This window comes from Megalops cyprinoides, chromosome 3 (assembly GCF_013368585.1).
Source record: "Megalops cyprinoides isolate fMegCyp1 chromosome 3, fMegCyp1.pri, whole genome shotgun sequence".
NCBI classification, from domain to species: Eukaryota; Metazoa; Chordata; class Actinopteri; order Elopiformes; family Megalopidae; genus Megalops; species Megalops cyprinoides.
Window position 1 is genome coordinate 17,646,161 of NC_050585.1, and position 26,013 is coordinate 17,672,173.

General features: G+C 42.7%; 2 protein-coding genes across 2 annotated transcripts; one reads left to right on the plus strand and one right to left on the minus strand.

Moving 5' to 3' along the window:
* Nucleotides 1-3,751: 3,751 nt before the first annotated feature.
* angptl5 (angiopoietin-like 5) lies at nucleotides 3,752-8,529 on the minus strand. Its single transcript, XM_036523371.1, has 7 exons — nucleotides 8,334-8,529; nucleotides 7,989-8,092; nucleotides 7,526-7,619; nucleotides 6,114-6,214; nucleotides 5,407-5,527; nucleotides 4,517-4,702; nucleotides 3,752-4,071 (listed from the first exon to the last, which is right to left on the minus strand). Exons 1-7 carry the CDS (start codon nucleotides 8,527-8,529, stop codon nucleotides 3,752-3,754), a joined length of 1,122 nt encoding a protein of 373 aa, XP_036379264.1.
* A 3,639-nt stretch (nucleotides 8,530-12,168) lies between these two features.
* On the plus strand, nucleotides 12,169-25,876 carry cep126 (centrosomal protein 126). The gene is made up of 11 exons (XM_036523372.1): nucleotides 12,169-12,272; nucleotides 15,388-15,533; nucleotides 16,229-16,337; nucleotides 16,842-17,022; nucleotides 18,654-19,065; nucleotides 19,342-20,700; nucleotides 21,422-21,577; nucleotides 22,345-22,469; nucleotides 24,944-25,172; nucleotides 25,614-25,678; nucleotides 25,775-25,876. The coding sequence occupies exons 1-11, from the start codon at nucleotides 12,169-12,171 to the stop codon at nucleotides 25,874-25,876; spliced, it is 2,988 nt and encodes a 995-aa protein (XP_036379265.1).
* The last annotated feature ends 137 nt before the right edge of the window (nucleotides 25,877-26,013 follow it).

Genomic DNA, 26,013 nt, shown 5'->3' on the forward strand with positions numbered 1-26,013 from the left:
AGCTTCTGCGCTGCTGTATTATGTCTAATGTCCACAGGAACCTGTCCCAGAGTCACCCCCATATTGCAGCCTGTGTCTGCTTGCTAGCCACAGGTCGGGACCTGGCTCACACCTCCCGTGTTTGAACACTTTGTTTAGTCTGAGAGAAAACAAAATGTATTCGCTGCTCCCAGTATAAACAGAGCAGATGTAAATTGTGCACACGTGGTCGGTCTCTTGTTTACATGAATAAAATAAGAAGAAACCGTTCCAGCATGGGGTCTGGCTCCCCAGCTGGGCTCTGCTCACCACCGCCTGCAATCTTTTCAGTGTCTGCGGAATTATACAGCACTTCCATGGGTTTTCATTATGCTTGCTGCACACACAGCGCTTCCCTGAACGAACAATGGGCCGCCCACATCCACAGAACGAAAGGTCCGCCTCACAGGCACCCAGTCACCTCCCCAAAAACTAAAAAGACTACAACTACTACAAACCACCCAAGGAGAATCAGCTGCCACCCGAAAACAGTCATTTAGGCATTTAGAAAAGGATGACAAAAAATTACTTATTGGGCTGCTTGACTGCTGAGCAGAAATATTCTGCTGACAGAAAAGCTCATCTTTTTATTTTTCCCTTGTCTTTTCTGCATTTAAACTATCCTGTTTATAATGAACCTGGTGGTTAACACTGACTCCTAATCAGGCTTAGCACCAGGAGAAAATACAGAGGGTCGTGACTGCAATCCACCCCTAAGCACCCCCCCCCCCCCCCCCCATAGCACTGGGCCTACTACTGATGAGGTAGATGTTTCAAACCGCATGTGGTGACGTTTTTTGTCTTCGTAAAAGTAGGAAGTATCTATTGTAGTGATGGTGAACTCTTGTGCAGACCACACTGTCCTTTGAGGAAACCTGATTAGCTGCCCACACATGTGTTTCAGGCCACTCATATTTATTCTGACCTCTCCTGACCTCCATATCTGACTACAGAACACCAGAGCTTCCTGGAGCTAGGTAGCACATTATATAGAGATGACTCATTCATATTCATTTTTTTGACTGCTGCGCTATGGATCTGGAGTCAGAGCAGTGAGATATTCAGGCACTATGTCATTATGCACTGCAGTGTCCATAAACCATGAACCTTCATCTTTACAGAATCTGTAGAAGTTTAGCATGTATGGTTCCACCTGCTGATCCCATTGTAGTGTGAGAACCTTCCATGGGGCTGCTGGAAACGCTGTTCACAGATGAAAGGGTCTGGTTACAGATCTTAAATCAGCTGCCCGTGACCCAGATGTTTGCCATGCTCCCTAAAGCATGGAATCCAGTTTTCCACAGCCATCCTGGACCCAGTCAGGCTCGTCCCCTCCCTGTTTATTCAATATCAGCCAGCCTGAAAGTTCTTCACAACAACCAGTATGCCTGCTAGATACAAACAGTACTGTTTTATCCATCCTGATGCCATCCTGTTCAGTCAACCAGAATTAACCTACCTCCTCGTCTCTATGTTTGCAATTAAAGCCTGCAATGTGCATATTGTCACAATCAATTAATTTACAAAGTTTAGCTAGGAGTGCTATTGCATTATAGACATTTATTTACATGCTAGGTTATGAAACTCCCAGGAGCTGAAAATGTATTTATAGCTGTCTAGGATAGATAGTGTCCATGTGACTCAATTTGTATTTAAAAAAACCTTGCCACTGTACATTGTACACTCTCTGTTACACTGGTTCTCAAAGTTCATGCTGCACCAAACACGATACTTATAAACCTGACCAAATTGAATGCAAGCTGAATACTTTACAAGTGTAACTGTAGCCAAGTGGGTTAGACCTTCTTTAATTTCATATGGAAGCCAAACTGTAAGAGAATAATCACAAGATACCGATGATTTGAGGCCTCATAAAAACATACGACTGTGTGTCATTTCCCCTTAGGTACATTAGCAGCATTCAAATGTTTTTTTTTTTTTTTTGCTGAAAAATAGCTCTTTGCAAATTGCAAAAATGCTTTTGGCAAAAAAGGCTTTATGGCTTTTACTAAACTGATATTTTTATGTATCTTTTAAGGCAAAGACAGTAAGATATTTATTATAATACTTCAAATTTACGACTGAGATTATGCGATTATGGTAGTGAAAATTGTCAAATTATCACATCACAATGCCTTTTTAATTATCACACTAGAGGATACAGCAAGCCCCTGTTTGGTTTTACTTATGTTGTTATCGTTGTTTTGTATTAAGAAGAAAATTCACCACAGTTAAACATCATTATGGATTTGGGGAGAGACTCCTGAAAAAAATGAAGTATTATGAAACAGCACCACCTACTGATTTACTGTATTTATTGCAATGCCCTCGAAATTGAGAAGCACTTACCCTTCCTGCCTCAAAGCTAGTTAAATTTCGGGATATCAACGTCCAATTTTATGTATGAGGCAGTTTATGATCTGTGTAAAGACAAATATTCAACAAATGATTTTCACTCATTGTAACTCATTTTCTCTAAAGTTAAGTCAACTGACTTTATGTGTCCTTTGGGTATCCTTGCTCCCCATGCAAGTGTAAGTCGGACCTGTTTTGCTGAGTTGGTAGGAGCAGTGGACAGTGAATAGTGGACACTGGACACAAATAAATAGGGGTATGACTGTTAGTACTCCTGACTTTTTGGTCTATTTCTCCTGTTAACAGTTTGAAAGAGGTGCATTTAAACATTACTACCCCTGAAAGTAACGCACACCATTTGAACCTTGTCAAACAGAACATTTAACTAGATGCTCCCTCTGTGTGGAAATATCTGTGGGAGCAGGAGTCAAATGACCTTCCTAAACGTTTCCATATGCTCTGCTGTTACAGCTCCACTCTGCCACGTCAGGCTCCTGTAACAGTTGGGAGTGTAGCCTTGTCTGACACTCATTAATTGGTGCAGGATTTACCTCAGCATTTCCTGGCCTAATAATAATAATAATAATAATAATTATTATTATTATTATTATTATTATTATTATATTAATGTTTTACTACTATTAGAAGTAGTATTGTTATCGTTAGCATTTTTGTTCATGCCCCATATCTATCTTATGTCCAGTTGTTTAAACCCTGAGACATTGAGTACATAGCTCCACTCCCTCCACCTGGCTTTTCTGGGCCTCTCTCTCCAGGTCCACATAGGCCTGGGTTCCCTTAATTTCAGGCTCATCTACCAGGTGTTCCAAGACCTCCTCCTGCCCCAAGCATTGCTGTTTAAAAGGTGTGACCCCGCCAGCTGCTGCTGCATCTATGCTCTATCTTGTAAACCAGGAGTCTTTTATGGAGCCTTCCATTGTATGCTGTTGACGCTTCTAAACAATTTCTCAAGGTCTCACTCGGAAGGCCGATCAACACTAATCTGTATGGTTGCACTTCTCATGATTGTGTGAAGTGCTAAGTTATATCATGGCTGCTTTTGTCAGGTTGTGTGTGAAAGTGGTTTTATTCACTCCTGATCCTCTCACGTTTGAGGTCCCTACTACGCATGATCAAGCCATTTCTGCTAGTAAGAGCCTCCATACGTAAACCAAACTCATTGCAGTAGCCATGCTGAAAAAAGCTTCTTTCCTTCATCACAGTGAAGAACATCTTTATACCCAGAACAGGCTTTATTACAGAAAGCATGAAATGAAAATACTTTCTCAAGACAGTGGTGAAGACCTCTATCTGTCAAGACCTGCCATGGTTCCCTGTCACTTGACACCAGAATGCCAGCGTGCTTTTTGCTGTCAGCCTAACTGGGGACAGGGCTGTAGACTCTCTTGATCTTCATGGTCACAGCCTTGATTTTGACGGCGACTCCATTCTGAGTCCAGGTGTCCCAACGGATGTGGGGCTGGGTGCAGAGGTCACTGTCCAGAGGGCTGCCGTTGAGGTTGGACAGGCCGCACTGGTTGAACCACCAGCCTGTGTTGTTCTGCTGGACGCTGCAGCTCTCCACCGCCTGGCCCTCGAACGTGCACAGCGGGCTGCAGCCGTCGTTGTCGATGTCAGACGTGCTGAATGGCGCCGTGTCCTGGTTCTGTTCCTGCGAGTACCCTCGAAAGGCATCCCCTGTCAGGACACAGAATTTATCACCATCCTTTTTTATATTACTGACGCATTCTGAAGATGCTGTTATCCAGGATCACTTAAATTGTGAATCTATCTTCCATTAATACTCTTGGACACTTCCTGAAACATTTCTGATAAAGTACTTCTCTTCAAGGTATAACACCAGAGTCCCATTGTGGATTGGAACTTGCAGATCTCTGCGTACAACATCAATTTCCAATCTAGGATTTGAACCTGCACACTTCTGAGTGCACCTGTAGTATATCCTCCAGGAGTCAAACATGAACACTTCTGGGTACTGTAGCGTCTCCTGCAGAATTCAACCCTGTAATCCTTTGGTAACAATACAGCTGCTTAACACTATACTGCAAGCCATTACTGCATTGCCATTTAACGCCAGAGACATTTTGAGGAGAAGTAAGCAGGAAACGTGATCTCCACAGACCTGCACTGCCAGCATATCTGCCCAGGTGGATCGCAAAGAACTTGGTCTCGTCGTCAATCCGGAAGTCGTCGTAAGACGCATAGGAATTGGTATCGTCCTGGGAGACAAGGGCAATGTGCAGCTGGAAGTGTGTATTCTTCTGATTGACGATACTGAACACCTTTCTCAGACCCAGCCAGTGTTCTCCTGTACAGCCACACAAGCCCCAGTCAGTCCAACGGCAATATGATTTCTATTTAACTTGTTGGCATAAAGTAATCATGTCTTTTGCTATTTTCCATGTCTCATAAAACATTTCTATTCATTTTGGTGACTGCAGAACTGCAGAATGATCTTCTGTAAGACTTTAGGGAAAAAGTAAAATGCTTACACTGCTTGTTCAAAATGATAATATTATAGACTGCATTTCCATTCTTGTAGACTAAATCTTGAGCACGGCTTCAGAACAGTTTTCCTTGGGTTTACCGTGACATAAATCACAACTTCTGTATCCCTTACCAGAGTAGTATGGCCTAAAATCACAATTTTAATGAATAAGACAGATTTTAATATACATTAAAACATACAGTTCATAAAATTTATCACTTTCAACTGCATATCTTTTGAGGTCACCCTAAAAAAGGGATTTTTTTATCTCAATGGACCTCCTAGTTAAATAAAGGAAATGATTAAATATATTTCAAAATATATTACAAAATAGCATATACTGTAAAATATCTAATATGTTATATGCTCATTATATGAAATTATACTGATTTCATTATATGAAATTGCAGTACAGATCTCCTTTGTTCTGTGTTTTTCTGCAACTGTGATATACATTCTGCTTTTCCTATTTTTCCTCCACACTGACACTTTATATCAAATGTCCTTGCAAGAGTGACTCTTACCTGGAAGATGTCCGAATCCATCAGTGTAGTCTGTCCAGGCTCGTTTGAAGTCAGTCAGGCCATCCGTCCGTCTTTGGATGACTGTCCATCCACCTCCCATGTAATCCATCTCGCAAAAAACCTGCATTGAAAGAGGACGCTATAACTCACAAAAGAAAATTCTCAACACCACTACAAATATCTTTCCCTGTCCTAAACAAGCAAAGTAAATTACATCCCTCTTATCACCATGCTTTCCTGCCATATTTTAGAGTAGGCATGTGACATTTATCTGGACTGTCACTAAACAGGAGATACCGATGGTAAACTGTGGCTGGGGAAAGCTTTACAGTTCCCGCAAAGCCCATCTGATTAGTGTTACCGTTAGACAGTGGACACGGTTGTTCCTATCAAGAGATGGAGATGCTAATTCAATCAGAGCTGGATCACAATGGGAAGGTCATACCGCATCATATCTGCCAAAAAGGACTTAAGCAGCATACTGATGAGTATTGCTGCCTTTTGGTGTAAAGAACGGCTGTGGATCTTTGCTATGCTAATGGAGAGACTGACTGTGCCCTGTTCCTTCAATTATTATTTATTTCACGTTCGTCCTCTGTCTCACTGATCTTCCTCATTACTGGGTTGATTAAGCACAGAAAAGATGTGTTTTTATTCATGTCCAGCATGTTTATCTTCAGCAATACTCAGAGTTGTGTGTTCTTTACCTCAAAAGCATAATCAGTGTCCTCCGGTTGGATTATATAAATGCCACTGGGAATTTTGGCAACAGCATCCATTGTCTCCTTAATGTCACTGCAATCCCTTCCTAAAAGACAGAGGAAAGGCAATGATCAAACGCAATGATCAAAGTCAAAAGACTAATTATGAATCATCTTTATTGAGTGATCCTCAAATCTTATGCATGCTACATTTCCATTCACTTTCCTAACTCAGCATAAGGCCTCTTTTGGATCTGGTGTACTGGAGGAGAACGGTTGAAAGCAGCTCTCTTCACTGTGCAGTATGTTTAAAGCCAGGGTGCTACAGCAAAGACCTCTGGGAAAACTGGCCTTGATATCCTTGCCAACTGTGTTATACCAACAATGTAGACCCAGCAGACACGTTACACAAACTCTTAGGAATTTGGACCTTTCTGGAGGGTTGTCATTTACAGTATGAGAAAATGCAGCATTTCTGGTCTTTTGGAAAAGCTAGTGGTAACGGCTATCACAGCTGAATGAATCCTTGGACAGCATTCTCTGTCTACTTGAGAGGGAATTGACAGACAACAACCCAACTTTTACTCAAGACAGCTGGAAGTCATCTGGTAAAAGGCAAGGCCTTTTTAGGAACGTGTGACTTGGACAAAAACACAGGAGAAAGCATCCCTTTATTTTCTCAGTATTCCATTTACAAAGACAGTTATTAAGGAGCAATTCAGGTTCAATACCTTGTCCGGGGGAGCAACCAGGAATACCCTAACTGGGCTTTGAACCTAGAACCACCCGGTTATAAGGTCAGTAACATGATCACTACAGCATTGAGGTACTACCACTGAGCCATTCTGTTGGGTTGGACTTCAGGGCCTCATCCCCCTACTGGGCCCAGGTGCTTCCAAGCAGCTTCAGAGTGCAACTCCTGCTGCTCTGTCTATGGTGGGAAAGACCGCTTAGCTGGAGGCTATTCACAATTTTGAGAAAACGTGACTGAGTTACATAACCAGTCTGTACGGTCACGTGTTTAACAAGGTGCATTGTGTGTAGTCAAGTCTGTATTCCTGATTAGCCCATGTGAATGTACTAGCTACACATGAGGGATGTGACTATTTAATATATGCACCATAAAATAAACACTGTTTACTGCCTGTCACTTGGCCATTAACTGACCTGCAGTAGGAACATCAAAAATTTCCCAAGGTGCAATTTCCTCAGAGGCGTAGTGCAGCTACAACCCTGACAAGTACTGTTATAAAACCCAAGTGCTTATGACAGCGGGTTACTACAGAGAGTGGAACAGGGAGTTCTGCTTTCCCATGAGGCCCCTTAGGTCTCGACTGTTACCAAAGTGACACACCTTTCGAAACTAGTGGAAAGAAGCTCACGCCTTTATGATGAATAAATGATGCATCTCTCTTTACCGTGTGACGGCACAGGCTTCAGAGTGAACATTTCAGCGTTGCTCCTCAGGGCCTCCACGCTAAGTGATTGGACCTTGTTCATAAGCTCTCTGACCTTTGACAGCACAAAAGCATTAAAACACCAAGTGAAATGTATGCTTACCTTTACACACTGGTAATTACTGTGCATTTTTAAAGTAATAAAATCGTGGCCTATCTCCACTTTATTGCATAAGCCACTTCCCTATGAGCCCAATGTGAAGTGTACACACAGATTTCAACAACCCAAATGAGGGGTCAGTGACCTTGGCTCATGGCTAGGTGTGATCCCTTCATCAGGCTCTAAGCCAAATATGATTTCTGCTATATCCACATCGATTGTACCCTTCACATGTTGATGGTATGGAAATGCTTATCTATTGAATATTGAATAATGACTAAGATCCATGCCATGGGAGATGGGCAAGCAAAGTTGTTTTTTTACCTGATTTGAAAGAAACTCTAATGATCTCTGATGTTCATCCATCATGTCTCTGATCAGCTTCCTGGTACTCCGTGTGTAGGAAACAAGGGAATGCTGCAGGTTTCCTGTAAAAGTCATTAAGGAGCAGTACTGATTCTAGGACTGCTTATTTGCAGCCAGTGGGTTATGTCTGCAAGGTATGAAATGGGCTATGAGGAAAACACATGCTCATGGTTTCTTGCTTGAAGTGAAGGGCACATGAGTGAAATGAAGGAGTAGGGGGAAATCTGTGGCCATTTTTAAAGACATGCATCTTTAAGGAGATGCCTAAAGGCAATATGAGACAGTGTCATCATAATTACATACTGCACAGAGAGTGTTTCTCTTCCTTCATGAGCTTTGCTGTCATCTCACAGGGCATCATGCACTTCTCCAGGCTGATATCTCTGGAGGGCAGTTTGCCCTGGACTTTGACATCAGCACCTTGGAATTCATCTCTTAGTATCTCCAATAGGTTGAGTGTGGTGTTGCTTTTATCAGTAACCTGCCAGACAACAATCATTCATTAAAATGTCTCACAACTTTAAAGTAAGAGGCGTCAAATGTACAACTGTGTGGTAGACAAAGTCTACAGTTTGTATGTAAGTCTCATCAATGAGACAACAAAAATGCAGGATGAGCCCGGTTTGGTTAGTGAAGCGCTGTTTCTTTAAGTATTTTCACAAGGATTTTAAAGATCTCAAGTATCAGCATGCTGGCCAAGAATAAGACACAGGCAGGAAAGCCTTTCCTTTTCATTAAAACTGGATTTTTTTATTATTAATTTATTTTTATTTTTTTTTACTGTATTTCATGGACATTTATACACTAAAATAAAGGCCCCCATTTAAGTATATTAAACACAGGAAATACAGTAAGTTATAACAATGTTGTTAATTCTCAGTCAAACTCAGAACAGAAACAAGTTGCAATTTACAGTTCAGGATAAAAGGTACTAAAAACATAAAAGGTGTAAAAACAAAGTATTTTTTCATAGCTGTTTTGAAAAAAGGAAACTCACTTCTAACTCTTAGGAATGCCACATTCCCTTACCATAAAAATTAAGAAGAGTCGTGTAGACGAACATCGTTATGCTTACTTCAAGAATACATCAATGAATTTAAATGAGTTATTAGCAGTTATGTGTGTCGATGCTGACACAATGAACAAGAAGGCTAGCATAGAAACTTAAATATATAGTCAGGAAATCTCATTATGAAAGCTAGTGTGACTTATTTTGCCATCAAGTTCTGGAAAAATCAACAAAATGGAAAACACTTACCACGGAGTTACTCTGTGATGACTGAAAGAGTGGCAGAACCGACAGCAATAGTGAATACAGAAGAAAATCAATCATTATCCTTCAGAAAGCCGTTCTCTCTGAATCTGCATGAAGAAACGTCTCCTTGCTCAAGGAGAACAGGAGGTTTCTCTGTCTCACGGCTTCGTTTGTGCGCCGTCACTCCTCAGTTGGCCCCTGCACAACAAAAACAGGCAGAACAGATGTGTTTTCTGTCTCTGTGGCATACACAAAAAAGCCTCCACCGGGCAGATATTCGGGGTTATACGAAATCGATTCTAAAGCACTGGCGTTTTACGGTAGTGTGTCTGCATCCTGTGTTATGAATGAAAACCAGATGCAGTAGGGGGAAAATAACGCTGTGTTTCTGCGGCGTGCATGTGGTGGGAAGCAGCGGGGGGCGCGTGCACACTGAAGACCGGCGCACACCTTAAGAGCGGCGTCGTCGGACCCTGTGCAGGCCGGGACCACTGTAGCAAAAGAAGTCGGTGTAATAGCCGGCGTGCTATATCCACTGCGCCTTTGTAATGTTTTATGGCCTTCTGAGTTTTTGTTGCGCTGTGCTTCATCCGTTCACACTGTGAGACCTGCAAATAGTCTTGCAAGCCTTAGCTCTTGTTGATTTTATAGACAATGTCAGTCAGAAAGTCTTTCAAAGCACCACGAGAAATTCCACATCTGTGCCCTCCGGCTTTGTTTTAAAGTGTGCATGTTTTCTTGATCTGCCCAGCTGTTAATTCGTTCGCTTTAAATCTGCACGTCTGTTTCAAAGGGGGAAAACGTATCTTTCTGAATGCGTTTCAAAGAACAATATAAATGTGTGGTTACGACAAGACCTTTGTTCGTGGCAGTTAGCTCTTACAAACGTCAGCCTCTTAGGTGTTGCGGCTATGCTGAACATTTTGTTTTACATGAGCCGTAAACTGGGACCAGAATGTAAACTGATTGCTGAGTGTAATCATGTGCGTTTTGACAGCTGAATAACTGTTTGCAGCTCATTCTATTGTACAGGCCTATTTGCCTAAGTAAATTTTCCATTAAAATACTAGGCTCCTCCACGTTTTGTTGAATGCTTCACGGAGACCTATTGATGTCAGCTGTAATATGGTGCAATGTGCATTAGAATACAGGATTGGAAGGAAAGCACATTGTGGGAACATATACTAGGCCTATTTTTGCAATGGCTGCACACACTCTCGGCTAGTGTAGGCTATAGTTTATGCAGATAAAATGAGCATAGCCCACTAAATCAGAAACCAATCAATCATCTCATTCCAGTAATATGGACACTTAGTGTCAATTCCACCAGCGTTAGCAAACTGTAATGCGGTTCTCAATGTCTGTCCCGTCACTACACACGTTGGAGAAATGCAGGTGATTTAACGGATAGATAAAACTACACATGCATAATTAGCCCACATGTGCAAATGTACACACACAAACGGAGATTCTGACTTCTAACGTATTTGAACATCTTAAATGTGAAAATAAACGAATGAATACAAAAGATTGGCTAAATAAATTAATTACAGGGCGGTGAATAATAGCCCTAATTATGTTGCATCTTACTATACGGAAAATGGAAAATATATTTTCTACAAACAGTTGTGAACTGAGTTAGATGTCATGACTATCACTGTAGCCTACTTGTTTTTTTTTTTTTTTGTTGTTGTTGTTGTTGTTGTTTTTTCATAAGTCTTCTGGTTATTACTGTGGGAAAGACCTGTAGACTTATCCTGTAAATATTCACGCTCACAACCAGCCATCATTTCGAATCATCTCAAACAACTGGGAAACATTTGCTACGTTGCACACTGTTCCGTCAATTGAGTTTAGTCAAGGTTGATCCGTTGTCAAGGAAGCGCGTCCCTGGTTGTCAACATGGCGGAGGTACAGGTTCTAACGTTACACGATTGCAGATACAGGTCCAGTTGAACCAATATTTTTAGTCTACATATCAAAGTTAGCAAGTTAAAAACTAACCAGTGGGTAAGATACCCTGCTTGAAAAGCTAGCCAGACAATATCCGTACCATGCCGACGTTTAAACAGTATCTTAAAGGTAACACAAGAAATGGAGAATACCAACCCACGTCTGCTCGCTAGCTGGCTTCGGCTTGTTAGCTAGCTAGCCAACCAGCTAATCTGCTTCTTAAACTATCGTTATCTCTAGCTAGCGTGCATGTACTACCCTCAGACCCAGATGAATGAAGCTTGTTGTCAGCTCTGCAAACTTTTCACGACCACCCAGTCCTGGGATACAGCTGGATGCACGTTCGGGAGGACACCTCCTATTCGTATCCTTGTGTTACTTATGTGCTTAATAGGTTGTTGGATAGAAAACTTAGCTAGGTGGTGCTAACTAATTAATACAGCTCGCTAGAGTTAGTTGGCTAAATTGGCTAACATGTAGCTAAGATGCTCTTGGTCATTGACGTTTACGAGTTTAATGTTAGTCACTTGTACTACCCGTAGAAGTTTATGCTACATATCTCTGTGTCTGCAAATTATATTGTAGGGTTCCGAAGCAAACGTATTCTGTGACAAAACCAGCTAGCTGTAGGTTCATCTGCATTTTTGAGTGTTCAGTGGCTAGCTATCTTGTACTCTATACTGTACTATGATTTGCCCAGCATCCTGCTGTTTGATGTTTGTGACAACTTTATCACTTTCCAATGGAATGTTGTAACATGACGCGGAAATATGACAGACAATTCAGACATCAATCGGAATCAATTGTGTGATTATACTGTGTGATAAACATCTTTAAAAAATCTCCGATGGAGAGTCACCACTGTTACTGGTGGTTACTACGTGATTACTACGTGATTCCTTAATTTGGTGTTATGTCAGAAATACTGGAATGGATTTGATTTTAGAAGATGAACGTCATATTTTGGTGGAGGAGCAGAAGGCATGCAGAGCAAGGGCACGCAAGTTCTCCTTGGAAACAAACCGACGTAGGAAGTAAGTCTTCACTTTTTGTACTGTTTTCCTTTCGTGGGCTTTGGATGGAACGATTCGGCACCAAAAACAACCACGTTCTTTATTATATTATGACGACACGACGCTTGAATTGTTGATACGAATTCTAATTCGCTAATTGCTTAACAATGCAGGTCTTGGAGAGGTCACATTTATACTGTATATATTTCGCTGGCCAGTCAATGGCCTATTTCCTCCTTTACAGCATATATAGGCTTACCTTGCCGATTAGGGCAGTGGCCCGATGGAGAGCTTTGAAAGAGAAGACTGGGATCCTGTTATTCAACACTCACCCTGTCTGAAGGATTTTGTCCGCTGGAAATAGATGGCTAAATCGTTAACTGTAATGCAATTTATAAAAGCCACCCTTGAGACTGCCAGACAGAATTGTTAAAGTGTCATTCATTGCCAAGTGTACAAGATATGGTAGCCCATGTCATACACATTAACCTGAGGCTTTTTGGACATGCCGATTTCAGATATCATACTCTCTTTTTTACTTTCTAAATGTCCCCTTTGAGTTGTGACTTGTAAAAATTCAACCAATAGTGAAATATAGATGTTGACTCGAAAAAATAACAAAAGGCTCAATTTTAACTCGTGCGTGGCACCTCATTTGACTGGTGGTAAAATGTGCTTTCTAGCAACAAAGTGAGTTCCTAGCTCCAGATGGAATGACCATTTTGTTCAATTTTAGGTGATGCCCAATATTCGAGACAAATCCACCCACCAAATCTCAAGCTACAAAATAGCTTCTGGAAAATGCAAAAATGCGGAATGCCTTTAATTTATCTAGGACCTACACTTGGACAAGTATAAATGCTAAGTGGCTTCTCACATGTCATGAGCTTATGTCATGAGTTTATAACAGTAAACTAGTATGTAGGTTTCCATCCTCCAGATGAATGTACTTCCTACATATTTCAGTTGCATCTTTATGTTTTTCCAAGTGTAATTCTACCAACTTTCTTTTAGAATGTCTTATGGTGTCTAGTTTAGGTAGCTTGTTAAGCCGTTCAAAGAGGAGTACCTAACTAAGTATAGTACAGATTTTTAGTTATGTAAATGTTTCAAACTAGTAATCTCATAATGGTATCCCTCTCTCACATTCGTCACTCTAACTATGACGCACTGAAGTAAAGTTTATTTATTGCAGCATTTTCACATGAAATTTTGTCTGCTGACTATAACTCAGCAAGTTTGCAATGTAAAAAAGGAAAATCATTGATCAGTGAATTGTTTCAGTGTTTTCAGTGAGAACACAAAAACATAGCCCAGATCTTCAGTCTGTATAGGTCAAAAGGAATGAATGGAGATCATTTCAACATCTGAGAGAGTCTGAAGCCTTTCAACAGCTGCCTGGGTCAGTGCTTATATTGGTATAGTGTCTGATAGAACACACCAAGTCGGGTAACCATACCCCTGAAGCTACACCCAGAATATGAAGGCACAGTGCCAATCTAACGATGCACCATCTTGGGTTCAAGTCTGAGAGACGTGCTGTCATAGAAAAAAAATCAACTTGCATGTCATGATTTGAAGGAGTGTTCACATAACACATTGCTAACCATGTATAACTGTGTTCATCCTAAAACTGTTGTTTTTATTACTAATATTTTGTAGTGTGCTCAAAATAACCCACAAGATTTGTAACTACTGGCAGTGCACTTTGAACAGACTTGCCTTGTGGGTGTAATTCAGATAAGGTTGGTAGAAATAACTCTGGGATACTACGTGAGGATGCTAACTAGTTAAAAGCTATCCCAGACATCACTCAGACATCATTGTCCTGGTGTACAATACTGTCATAGGTTATGAGGTGAGCTACTTGCATATCTCATACACCCATTGAAAAACTTTGTACAGCTTTGAAGAGGTGAATGCTATGAGGTATCACGGGGGTACAACAAGATGGATGTCCATTATGGTTTTACTTAATAGATTTTGAGTATTTCACATTGTTGTAGCATCCTGTGTACATTGCACTGTTTCTGCTACTTTTGTGGTCAGTTTGGTCAGATAGCCTAAATGTTGTGCTTTCACCATACTTGGTGAAATGATAGTTTTAGCATATTGGAATAACCTATGCTAAGGACTTGGACTTTTTGCAAAGTAGTCTAATACCGGTGCAAATGGAAAGACCAATCTATTCTGCAGGGCTTTATATACTTGGATATGAGTTGTGGATGTGACTAATTAATGAGCATGCTGAAAAGTCAACCTTCAGGAGAGGTCTCATGTTCCTTCTGCCTTTTAAGCACAAGGCAAGGTATCCCCCTCAGTTAATTAGCTAATTCTTCTCTGTGGGATTGCTGGATTAGAGGTTTCCATTCAGCCTCTTGCACTGTACTCAAACATCATTTATGTGTTGAACCGCTTTCATAAGTGTGTCCTGAGTGCCCTACATGCAGCTACCAATGAGTTAAATGACCCTTTACAAATGTATTCTACAGGACAGGTAGAAGTGTATGATTGTATCTGAAAGCAAATGACCAACCTATTAGATATTCCTATCTGGGGCCCTGGCTCTTCATTCTTCACACTAACTTGGTATTAAGTGACAATTCCTCAGTCATGTTTCATGATAGGGATTACTTTTACCATCATTTGTTATATACAAGAGTAGGAATCCATTAGTGGCTTTGCAGACCAACCCCCGGATCTACCCCAAAATTTGTGTGAGCAGCACCATTCTGATGTGGGAACACAATCGCAACAATTAAACTGTTGCAGGCAAACTTAAGTTTGAGAGCCTTGTTAGAGACCACTGCTATACTATTACATGACATTTTGATTTATTCATTTAAGAGATGCGCTTGTCCAGAGCAAATTATAAAGCAAGGTTCATAAGTGGATATAATAAGGCACTATTTACATACAGAAAATGTCGAACCACATCTGAACAAACGTGTCCGTGCATCACTCAATGCTATAGTAGCCAGTGCCTTAGTGAAAATACAGACCAATTGCTATAGTAACAAAAATGTCAGTAGCATAAATAAAGCATTTTCTTCTATGAATGCGATTGACCAGAGGGGGGTACCAGCTGTATTGGTGGCTGGGTCACTGGTCTTGCGCTGCCCTGTTCGCACCGCAGGGCTCTGGAGGAGAGGAAGAAGGAGGAGGACGAGCGCGAGCAGAGGCTGAGGGAGGACATTCTGCAGCAGCGTAAGAACAAGGTGCAGGACGCCACCGAGCGCTTCCAGAGGGCCCACCTGCCCCCCTCACAGAGGAGGAGACAAGGTCCTGCAGCTCCCGCTCACTCTCTTACTCACCTGTTGATGTTGGCATCAAGCTGCCATTTCCAGGGCTGATGCTGGTAAATCAAACCTGGAAATGGTTGTGTCCCTCATTGGCTTACTGAGGGGCATTCCACAGGCAATGACAGTACCTTCCTTTGGCCATAAGTTGCTCATAACACACAGTCCACACATAGCAGTCACAGCCCCTGAACAGTCTGTTGTGTTCTTGTTTTAGATTCATGTATTTATTTATTCAGCAGACATGTGTTGCTTACAGTTGTTTTTCATGTTGTGACTCACATCCTATCTGTTATCTATTTATACAGCTAGAAATTTCTTTAAGCAATTCCAATTAAGTTCTCTTGCTCCAGGGTACAACAACACTGTACCAGAATTCAATTCTTGAAGCTATTCTTGAAAAGTTATTAAAAAGATGACTCAACACTGCCACCCAATGGCGTGTGTGTTCTTTGACAGTATTACTCGATTTTAACATAATTTAAATCGGTGAGCTCGTCATCAGCTCCGTTGTTGGTGGCTTCTGCCTGGAATAGGTTACCTGTTGTACTGAGTTTAGCAGCAGTGGCATTTATTTGTATCTTGGGATGTTGTGATGCTGAACTGGAAGTTTGCAGTTAAATGACTAAGACTTTAGGTAAGAGAGGTAACATACCATCTGAATGATTGCATTTGCAGCCCCCAGAAAAGCGACGCCTCAGCTAGAAGAGGCACTAAATCAGATTCAAGGCCCCCTCAGTTCCTCCTCTGCACATGCAACATTGTTCAATAGCCCCACCAATAACAGGTAAGTCAAGCAATAGCTTTCAGCTATGCCAAAATGCAAAATGAGGGCTCTGGTTTGTCTTACCACAATGCACTGAAGGTAACTATCCAAAAATAAATATTTATATCATGTGTCACTTTCAGTACTCACCATTATCAGGTACTGTCCCAGTATAGCACATACTGAAATGTGTTAACTTCAGTTATCTGAAATCACAATCCATGTTCTCAAGATGGGCTCATGCACTGGGGTAGCCAGTGAATGGTGCCAAGCCTACTTTTATGTAATTGATTTCTCTTAAATAACTGAAAGAAAAGGGACAGATTCCAGATTGAATGAAGGAAAGGATCTTACCGTTTTAACAATGAGGAAGTTCCTTAAACCCTATATTTTTTCCAGCCTGATATTGAAAGGAGGTATTTTAACATTGAAAAGCCAACCCAATCAAAGTTGTAGAGAGTGTGAGTTGCTTAACTTCATTTGACAGTCTCATGAGAGGTTGCTGTTGTCCCCCACCGTGTGCAGGAGCTATGCGCCATCACCCAGTGCCTCCCGCTACCAGAGGCAGCTGTCTGCAGCAGTCGCCTACGCCAAGCTCATGCAGGAGAGGAGCAGCGACAACTTCAAGACCAGCCAGCTGCTGTTCCAGAATGAGCTGCAGGAGACACAGCGCCTCCTGGAGGAGAAGCAGGTGAACAGCCTGCAGGTAGGCCACCCCTTCCTCACTGCATCCTTTCTCTGTTTCTGTGGCACACTGGTCTGTACAAACAGGCAAACAAGGGATTAGCTGAACGTAAGCCTCTGGAAAATAAAGGTATTACCATAATATGGCTGAGAGGTATCTCAGGTCAAGGAAGCAAAGTGCTGGAGGGAAACATCATCAACATTTTTAATTTCTACATAAGTGGAAATATACAAATTACTTTCATTAGAATAATAATTATTTATCATAGACAGTATATGGTGTGTGTGTGTGTGTGTGTGTGTGTTTGGGGAGGGGTGCATAATATTTCAAATGCATTTGAGTTACTTTTCAGTTATACCTCTATAGTATTTACTGTGGAAAAATCAGTGGTAGGTAGAAGGTATCACATATCTCACATTATGACCTCAAGGGGGTATCGCAAGAACATGTTGACCCTGTAAGAGAGAGGAGTTAAATGCTGTAAATTTTGGTTAGTTATGCTTCAGTTAGTTGTGTTTGATATATGCTTTTAATTACCTGTCAGAGCATGCAATAATGTGTACCCTGCCTCTGCTAAGGTACACATGCAAATTGAAATTATGACTTATGGAGTTACTGCATTTAACAGCGTGTCTGTGTTAGTAAGAAGAGAGCAATGCAATTTGTGCCTTGAGCTACATCTGCCAGGCCCTGCTGAAAGATTAGAGGTGCAAACACAGTTCTTTTTCAGAGCAGCATGCTGTGCTGTTGCAGTTCGTGCATTACCCCCTTTAACAGCACAAGCACACTCCCCTCATTGTGCCAGCATGTGGCAAAAAGTCACCCGTGCTTGTCAGTGGCCAACCCCTAATTCACCATGACGCAGTACACTGCAGGGCTCACATATAATCCTAGTTATCTTGGGAGTTCCTTGTTCCTGTTTTTTTTTTTTTTTCAACAATAGTGTTGCTTAATGTGAAGATGACAAGGCGCATGAATGGAAGAGAGAGGTTACGAGACTTTTAAAGGCTTGACTGACATCCCCTCAGAGTGTTCTAAATATGTTACAATTACTTTAAAACAGCTCACATTACACCCATCTCACAAGTGGAGATGGTTCCAGGCCATCTGGGAAGTCCCAGCTTCAGTTTCGTTCGCAGATGAAAAATGGATCTGTCTCACAAGTGCTCACAGGCATATTATTTGTTTGCATTATATGCATTGCACATGTATATTACTTACACAGCATGTCTGTGCAGTTTCCAAGGCCAAAACATACTGCAGATATACTTTCAGCTGAGATGGATGTATGGATTCATTATTAGCTCGCTTCTTTAACCTCTGCTCCACCGTTCTGCCTCAGATTTTCTCTTCTCTAATTGCTTAAATTGTGAGGCCACATACTCTCTTTGAGAAACGGTGTAGTGCATGTTACTTCATTTTCATACATAGGTTAGGAAACAGTGTAGAAAAGCTCATATTCTTGATAAATACTAATGAGGCTCAGCAGTATGCTGTTCCAAGGGTTTCTGTCTTTTTTTGTCAGAAATGGGAACATTTTGGGCATTGACTTGATTTCCAGTTTCTTATTCTGTTAGTTTTCAGTGCGTTTGAATACTAGACCGCAGACATTCTTTTACTGAACAGTCATTCTTCAAACAATTGATTTCCAGGAATTTCAGCGGGAAGTTAGTGAGCTTGGGCGATCAGAAAGCCTGTCCAGTTTGGATAGTTTGGAGAATGAGAGTTCCCACCGCGCCCACACAGTAAGAGAAGGATGCGTTTCCTGCTCCAAGGACGATAACTCAGAGCCCCTGAACTGTGCCAGACCCCAGTCACCACAAACGCATTGCAACGGCCCATATCCTGTGTCTGCAGAGCTCCCCTGGGGAGTGGCGTGCAATGGTGGCAGCGATTTTTGGAAGAATAGGGTCAGCACGAGCTCTCGCTCCTCAGTGGAGGAGACTGATAAGCTGGGATATCTTGACAGGACCACACAGGTCGGAGGAGAACTAGTCACAAAGGAACCAAAACCAGGCTTCATTCCCAGTGACCAAGCCATGCTGACTCAGAGTGGAACTGTGGGTAATGTAGTCCCCCTCACTCAAAAGGAAAAAAGCAATCTGGAAAACAGATCATGGGAGAAGATGCCTGTAGAAGCACCTTGCAAAGCGTGGGCAAGCCCAAACACCACACCCACTGAGGTCCCATATCTAACACAAGGCGAGTCCAGACAGCAGATGGGAACTCATACAGACAGGCTCTCCAGCCATCCTCAGGCTACTCCAATTGTGATTCCTACCAGCCTTTGCAGTGGCAAAGACGTTTCCAGCAGTGCCGCTAAAGCCCCTTGCAATTCAGGCTGCACCATCAGTCAGACAGGCAGAGATCCCCAAGGCATTGTTATTAATGCCACAGAAAAGTTGAGTCATCTGCCAAGGAGCCGTCTGACCTGCAATGAGGAGAACAGCTGCAATAAAGACACAGACTTCGAGACCAAAAGCACACAGAGCAGGCCCTCAGGTCCTCTAAATCCAGCATCCAAGAATTACCATGTGAGGGTCAATAAAGGTCCCGGGCACGAGACGCAAATAACATCAGCTGTTGTCTCTGCTTCCACTTCCACCTCCAAGGTCAACAGTGTTAAAAGTCCTAAAGGGATACTTAAAAAAGAATCTAAATACGTGACATGCCATACCAAAATAACCTCCTCCCCCATTAACTGCATGTTCACGAATCATGTCGCGGTGTCCATCAAGGACAGCGTGGAGCTGGCGAAGCAGAAGGACAAAGACCCTGAAAGCAGCAAGACTGTTAAAAAGAAACTACGGTGGTTTGATGAAGTACACCTCAATGAGGAGGAGGAGGTGGAGGAGGACGCAAGGCCACTGAGGGACCCAGTCAAGAACACAGCAATGAGGAGCAAGACCACGCAGCCCTCTCAAGGGAAAAGTGTTTTAGTGGGAAATCAGGAGGACCTTGTCCAGGCTGCCCATCTGGTCACTACCCCGGCAGTTTGTGTGGGCCACTGTGCGAAACAGGCATGGTCAGACAGCAGGGCCCAGGACAGCAAGCTCCAGGTTCGAGGTGAGGATGGCCAGCACGGAAAGACAAGCCCGCGCAGGGGGCGAGCCAGAGTCCCCAGGAGAGTGCGCTCGGCCAGGGCCCGGCTAGGCCATGCCCCGTCCCGGACCAGGAAGGGCACGGTGGTGAGGCCGCAGTCCGCTTCTGAGGCCAGTCAGGTCTTCAAGACCCAGGGGAAGATTATCATGCCTCGTCCGCCCCCCAAAAGTGGAACTCTTGAAAGCAGGCTGGCCCCGGGTTCCAGCTGCACAGAGGAAGCACTGCTGATTCCCGCCAAGTCCATGTGCAGCGACGTTCAGTCCTGCAGCAGGCCAGGCCCTCCATCTGAACAGGCCTTGCACAAGGACGTCTCTGGCGGCTGTGCCATTCCCGCAGGTCAGTCCATCGTCATGGCCAGTGGCATCACCTTCACGCCATTTCCCCCCTCCTACGCCTTCTCCACCTACGAAAACATCACCAAGGCGATGTACACCATTGGTGGCAGCCATTCGGCAGGCCAGCAGGAGGCCCTAGGTGCCGGCAGCAAACGCTGGCCGCAGTACGCAGAAAACAGCCTGAACATGGAGCAGACCCCCACGGATGAGGAGATCTCCCAGCTGTGGCATGGAGTTCGCAGTGCCTTAGCTACTAAAGGCGGTAATGAAGGCTTTCTCCATTTCATTACCCCATCCTGTATATCATGCATGGTTTTATTTGACACTTTTTAGCAGTATTGAAGTATATTTCAAGCAGTCTACAAACTACACAGACACATATGTTTCATCTCAGCAACCAAAGACATTAAAATGAGGAAATAAAACATACTCCCTGCACAGAAAAACATTGAATAAGTCAAATGAAATCTCAGACAAAAGGTGTTTATCAATTTCAGTTTATTCCTAGAGTAACATAAGTACATGCTTGTAAGAAACTAAGGCCTGTGTGAATGTAGTGTCTTTCTGTGAACTCCCATTGCCCTTGTCTATGAAAATCTTTTGAAGTTTTAGCTGCACACACTATGTGTCAGTTCTAGCACAGCAACTTTGTTTTAAATTCTTTATGGATATTTTTTCTAGAGTCCTTTAAAACCTTTTAATACTGTATCAATAGAGTCTGCTTTCATAGCCCTGTCTGGTGCTTAACAGCAATTACAGTCCTACCCATGGTATTACAAAGAGAACACTATTCTGGGGAAATCGATCCTCAAAGTGTATAAAAATGTATGTCCTTTAGGGTCACTTTATGTGTTTGTACTGCAGAGTGAGAAAAGGTCTGTGTTGTGGCATACATGAATAAAAATAGTTCATGCTTTAAATGAGAAACAGACTGCTCTCTCAGAATGTTTTTCCTTTCCTTTTCCTTTTTTTAATCAACTTAGGTGACCCTCGAAACTTTGCCTCATACAGTTGCCTATTGTCTGGGCTGTCTCATGCCCGTGCCAATGTGCCTCAGGTCACCAATGATGGCAGTAACCTGATCAGCGACATCAAAGCGGTGACGAGGATGGGGGGATTCTTTGTCACCACCTCCAACGGTAAGGTCTGTCTGTATGCCTTACAGCTACCGTGGCCAGAGTCGTCCACTTTAGTGAGGTACATCTCCAGGATCTGCAAAATCACGAACAGTTGTCTGCTTCCTTGCATTATGAACAATTCTTTCCCCTTTGTCTCAGTTTGAAATGTGAATCAGCTGGGCATTGATAAAAGCTTGGCTTAAACTGGTGCTGTAGACCAGTGGTTCTCAACCAGTATGAAGAACCCAATGCGTTATGTGTGTGACATTCTTCATAATCGATAACCAGCTTTAAACTGATGTGCCTTGACATTCTGGTTTGACCTTTGATGTGCCTTAGCCTCAGAAAGGTTGAAAGCCTCTGCTGTAGACAGTATACAGGTGTCTGCTGCATTTATATTTCTGCTGCATAGATTTGTTCTGGGTTGACTCCTCCCTCTGGGTTTTTTGAAGGAGTGAGTGCCGCATTAACCACCTGTGGCTTCTCACTGTTCCCATTGATGAGTGCTGTAGCCTGTCTTCGATTGATATATTGTTTTCATTATTCCCTTAAAAAGCTACATTGACTCAACTTTGCTTTCATTCGACTTAATGAGGTCTCTCTCTTACCTCTGGATTCTCAGACTTCTTAGACTTCTTGATCACTTATCCAGGGCAGGTTGTTCACGTCCCATATTTGTATGATCTCTAATATCTAATATCTTCTATGATCTTCTTTTTGGGAAAAAAAAGAAGTTAGTAGTGTTGACTTTTTGTACTTAGTCTGTGGTCCTTGCATGCTCCTTGAAGGTGCTAAGAGTCCAGTGAGGAGGAAGCAAATCACAGACAGCAATGGTAAGAAGCACAGAGCCCTTCTGGAGCAGAGAAGACTGGCCCCGGCGTCAGGAACCAGGAGGCCGCCGGTCCCTGCTCAGGTAACCACCTGTGTGTCTGCACGAGAATACAGCACTGCTGCAGAGACCCAGTGCTGTAGCCTCTTTTCATCCTCAACCAGTCAAAACTACAATCATCCATGAATCACCAAAATGCTGGTGGAATGTCCCTTCCTGCTTTACATCTTACTTCCTTTCACAAAGCATATCCTTACTGTTCCTGACCACTACCAAACCAAGGGGTATCATATGTCTTGAACAAGATGGTAGCTGATCTGGTGTATTGGTACATAGTCCTGATGTATTGGTATATTGGTGCAAGCATTCATCTATGATCTGTGCTGAAACTGTCCATCTAAATACATGCCCGCAGCTCACTAGAATTGTAAAGCAGCCATTCATGTAAGAATTTCCTATTGCCAATTGTTTAGTACAGACAGTAATCCATCTGTTTGATCAAGTGGTGAGATGAGTGTTTTTGCTGTTCTGGTTAAACTGGTGGCTGAACTGACTTTTTCCAGTCAGCCTGCATTCACTGACATAACTGTAGAGGTACTTGCTGTAGTGGTAAAAAGGGTGGCTTAACAAGGGCAGGTGGGACTACAGTGTTGGTGTCTGTGGGCAGGAGTTGTTACTTCTGAGCAAATGGATATTGTAAGATTCTTACAAGTTATTAGCACTAATCCATGCTGGCTAATTGGATCAGAAATCAGAAGATGAAACATTTAATACTTCCATCAACCTGCTCTCTAAAAGGAGCTGTTTGCTCTGTGATTTTTACCAGGACATTTCCCACCATCTCTTAAAAGAAATTTTATACTTCACACTGTCACCTGATTGGCTGTGTCTGGAGATATGTCCAAAGGCTGCAGTTTAACCTGTTTCTAGCCCTCTTTCGAGAAGGATCATACTTACCAAGCCCTATGATGGTGGAGCACAGAATATATTCTCACTTTCTCTCTGTTTAGTAAACCATTTTATGCAGTTGCTTTTACGGAGCCTAACTGATTAACATTGAAATGAGAACAGCACAAGAGCACATTATACAATTTAATTAATCTTTATCAAACAATTAAATATACTCAAAAGTATAGCGAATACCAGTATGATTGACATACCAGAATGATTTTTTATGGTACAACTAATTCAGAGATGTTCCGGAAATTTCTCCCAGTTTAAAGCACTTCCATCTTGAATTGCCATCAGTTCCCAGATTTTGACAAACCTGTGAAATATATCACAGCTCCTGTCAGTGGCTGTTTTCTGGGAACTGTGCTTAAATGTTATCTGTTTACTCAGTGGCAGACCCCACCATTTACCTCCCTATCTTAAGGTAGACTCCGCATTGCTTTCCCATTTTGCAAAGCAAATCTTTTTGTGCTGTTAATGTTAAAGGTTCATAATGGTTGTGCAAATGAAAGCAAATTCCGATAAGAGGTGTGTTTATGTACGCAATGTCTTTAGACACAATTTTTAAATAAAATCAAATAGCTTTGTTTACTTATCTCTATTTTCTTTTCTAATCCATTTTCTGTCCATTGTATAACATTCAGTATGTATAGAACTACTCACGCAAAAGTACAAATATATACTTATAAAATGTGTTTTTGGATTTCCTCTTTCACAGTGCACTGATGTGGCAATGAACAAGCACAGCACCCAAAAGAACTTTGTACCAGTGGCCTTCTTGCATTGTAGACTTATAATGTAGACTCTTAGGCTTTACATTAATGTAGTGTGACAGGAAGTAGTGGCTAATTTAAATGAGCTGCATTGATCATTAGAATGCTTTCTTTTTTCAGACCTCTGTGCAAATAAGTCCATTGGGCAGTAAAGCCGATCAGATATCAGGTGTTGTGCTCCAGGATGAAGGTACACAGGATGAAGTGCAGTGGGTGTGTGTGTCTGTGTGTGGGTGTCTGGCTATGTCTATGTTTGACTGTGTGTATCTGTGAGATATAGTGGCTGTGATAATGTGACTCGAGATTGTCACTTTGCATTTGTGCATGATAATGAGCAACTCCTCTGTAAGATAATGTTGCAGGTTTAAAAACTGCTAACTTCTTTTACATGACATCACAAGTTTGCTGTACATTATACTGAGCTGGAACCCACCTCCTCCTGTCTTGTAAGCTTTTTGAGTAGATGTGTAGAGATCTCATTCCCTTGAAAATAATTCAAGTACAAATTCATACAGAACATCTAGCAAAGGACAGGATAGGAGTTGCTTCCGGTGTGTTAAAAGACATAATTGAAAGTGCAGGCTTGTTGTATTGTCATGTTGAGAGTGGGGCAAACACTTAAAAGCCAATTTGGGTGTTGTATATAGTTCTTTCCTCATGAAAATCTGCCAGAATTCTGGTAAGCCCCAGGATTAATTTTCTTTTGGTGCCATCCTTTCAGCTGACCCACTCGCACAATGCTTTCTTACATTACATAGCATGTTTCATGCATTATGCAGTTATTTGTTTGGAGTACAGTGAGACAGTGAGCTTCATATTTGACGCGCTGCCTGTCTCACGCGCCCCCTGCTGGCAGTCTCGGACAGCACGGCCCAGTTTCTGCTGGCAGAGAACCTGGCCGAGAGCTCAGCAACAGACGCCGACATCCTGGCCGCCATGGAGACGGTGCAGACGCAGAGGCAGGGCATGGTGCAACACGTGCAACACCTGGGCCCCAGTGCGCTGTCACTAGAGGAGCAGAGACTGCTGCTATCCCTGGACCGCCTTAACCACCGGCTGCAGTGTGAGAAACCACACACACTCACAGGAGGCCGTTCCCCTGCAGCCATTCTGGACTGGATGTCCCACACTCTTTCTCGCTCTCTTTCACACACAGACACGCGCGCACACACACACACACACACACACACAGAACATACATATATGAGGCCTTCCGTCAGTGACCTCCTCAGAACAGCTGTGTTATAAAATTTGACAGCGTACACTCCTCTAACAACCTGCTGCACACAGTTGGCCAGTCTGTCTGGCTGTGTCCAACAGGATGGTTATAATCATGGATTAACTACCCCTCAGGCCCCATGGTTAGAAATTACAGGGTGGACACTGGGATGGGGTTGTATTATTTAACAGCACACCTATGGCAGCCAGGCCTACCGATGTCATGTAATCAAAGGTGTTGCTGGTGTTATGGAACTGATAATAGTTCTTCTCTGATGTCTTGCAGCTGTACAGAATGCATCTGCGGGAAACCCCTCTGTTCCAAGCCTCCTGCAGATTGGCGCTCCTTCCGTGAGTATCACAGTGGCCCAGAGAGAGCACTGGGCGGTTTCCACCCTCCTCACCTCAGCACACCTCTGACCCTCCCATCTCCTGTCATTCCCCCAGCAGAACCTGTCATCCCGACCAGGGGAAGGGCAGGGAACTCCCCAGCGGAGGTACCGCGTGTGCTCTGCAGACGGCCGGGGCCGCCCACAGAAGCGATTCTGACAAACGTTCCCCCTACGAACGTTCCTCTGTTGTCAAGCACTTTAATTTCTCTCTCTCTGCTGTTTATCTGAATGAACAAGTGACTTCCTCCATTTTAAGGACATGCTTAACAAGTATACATGATGTGTCTTCTTTTC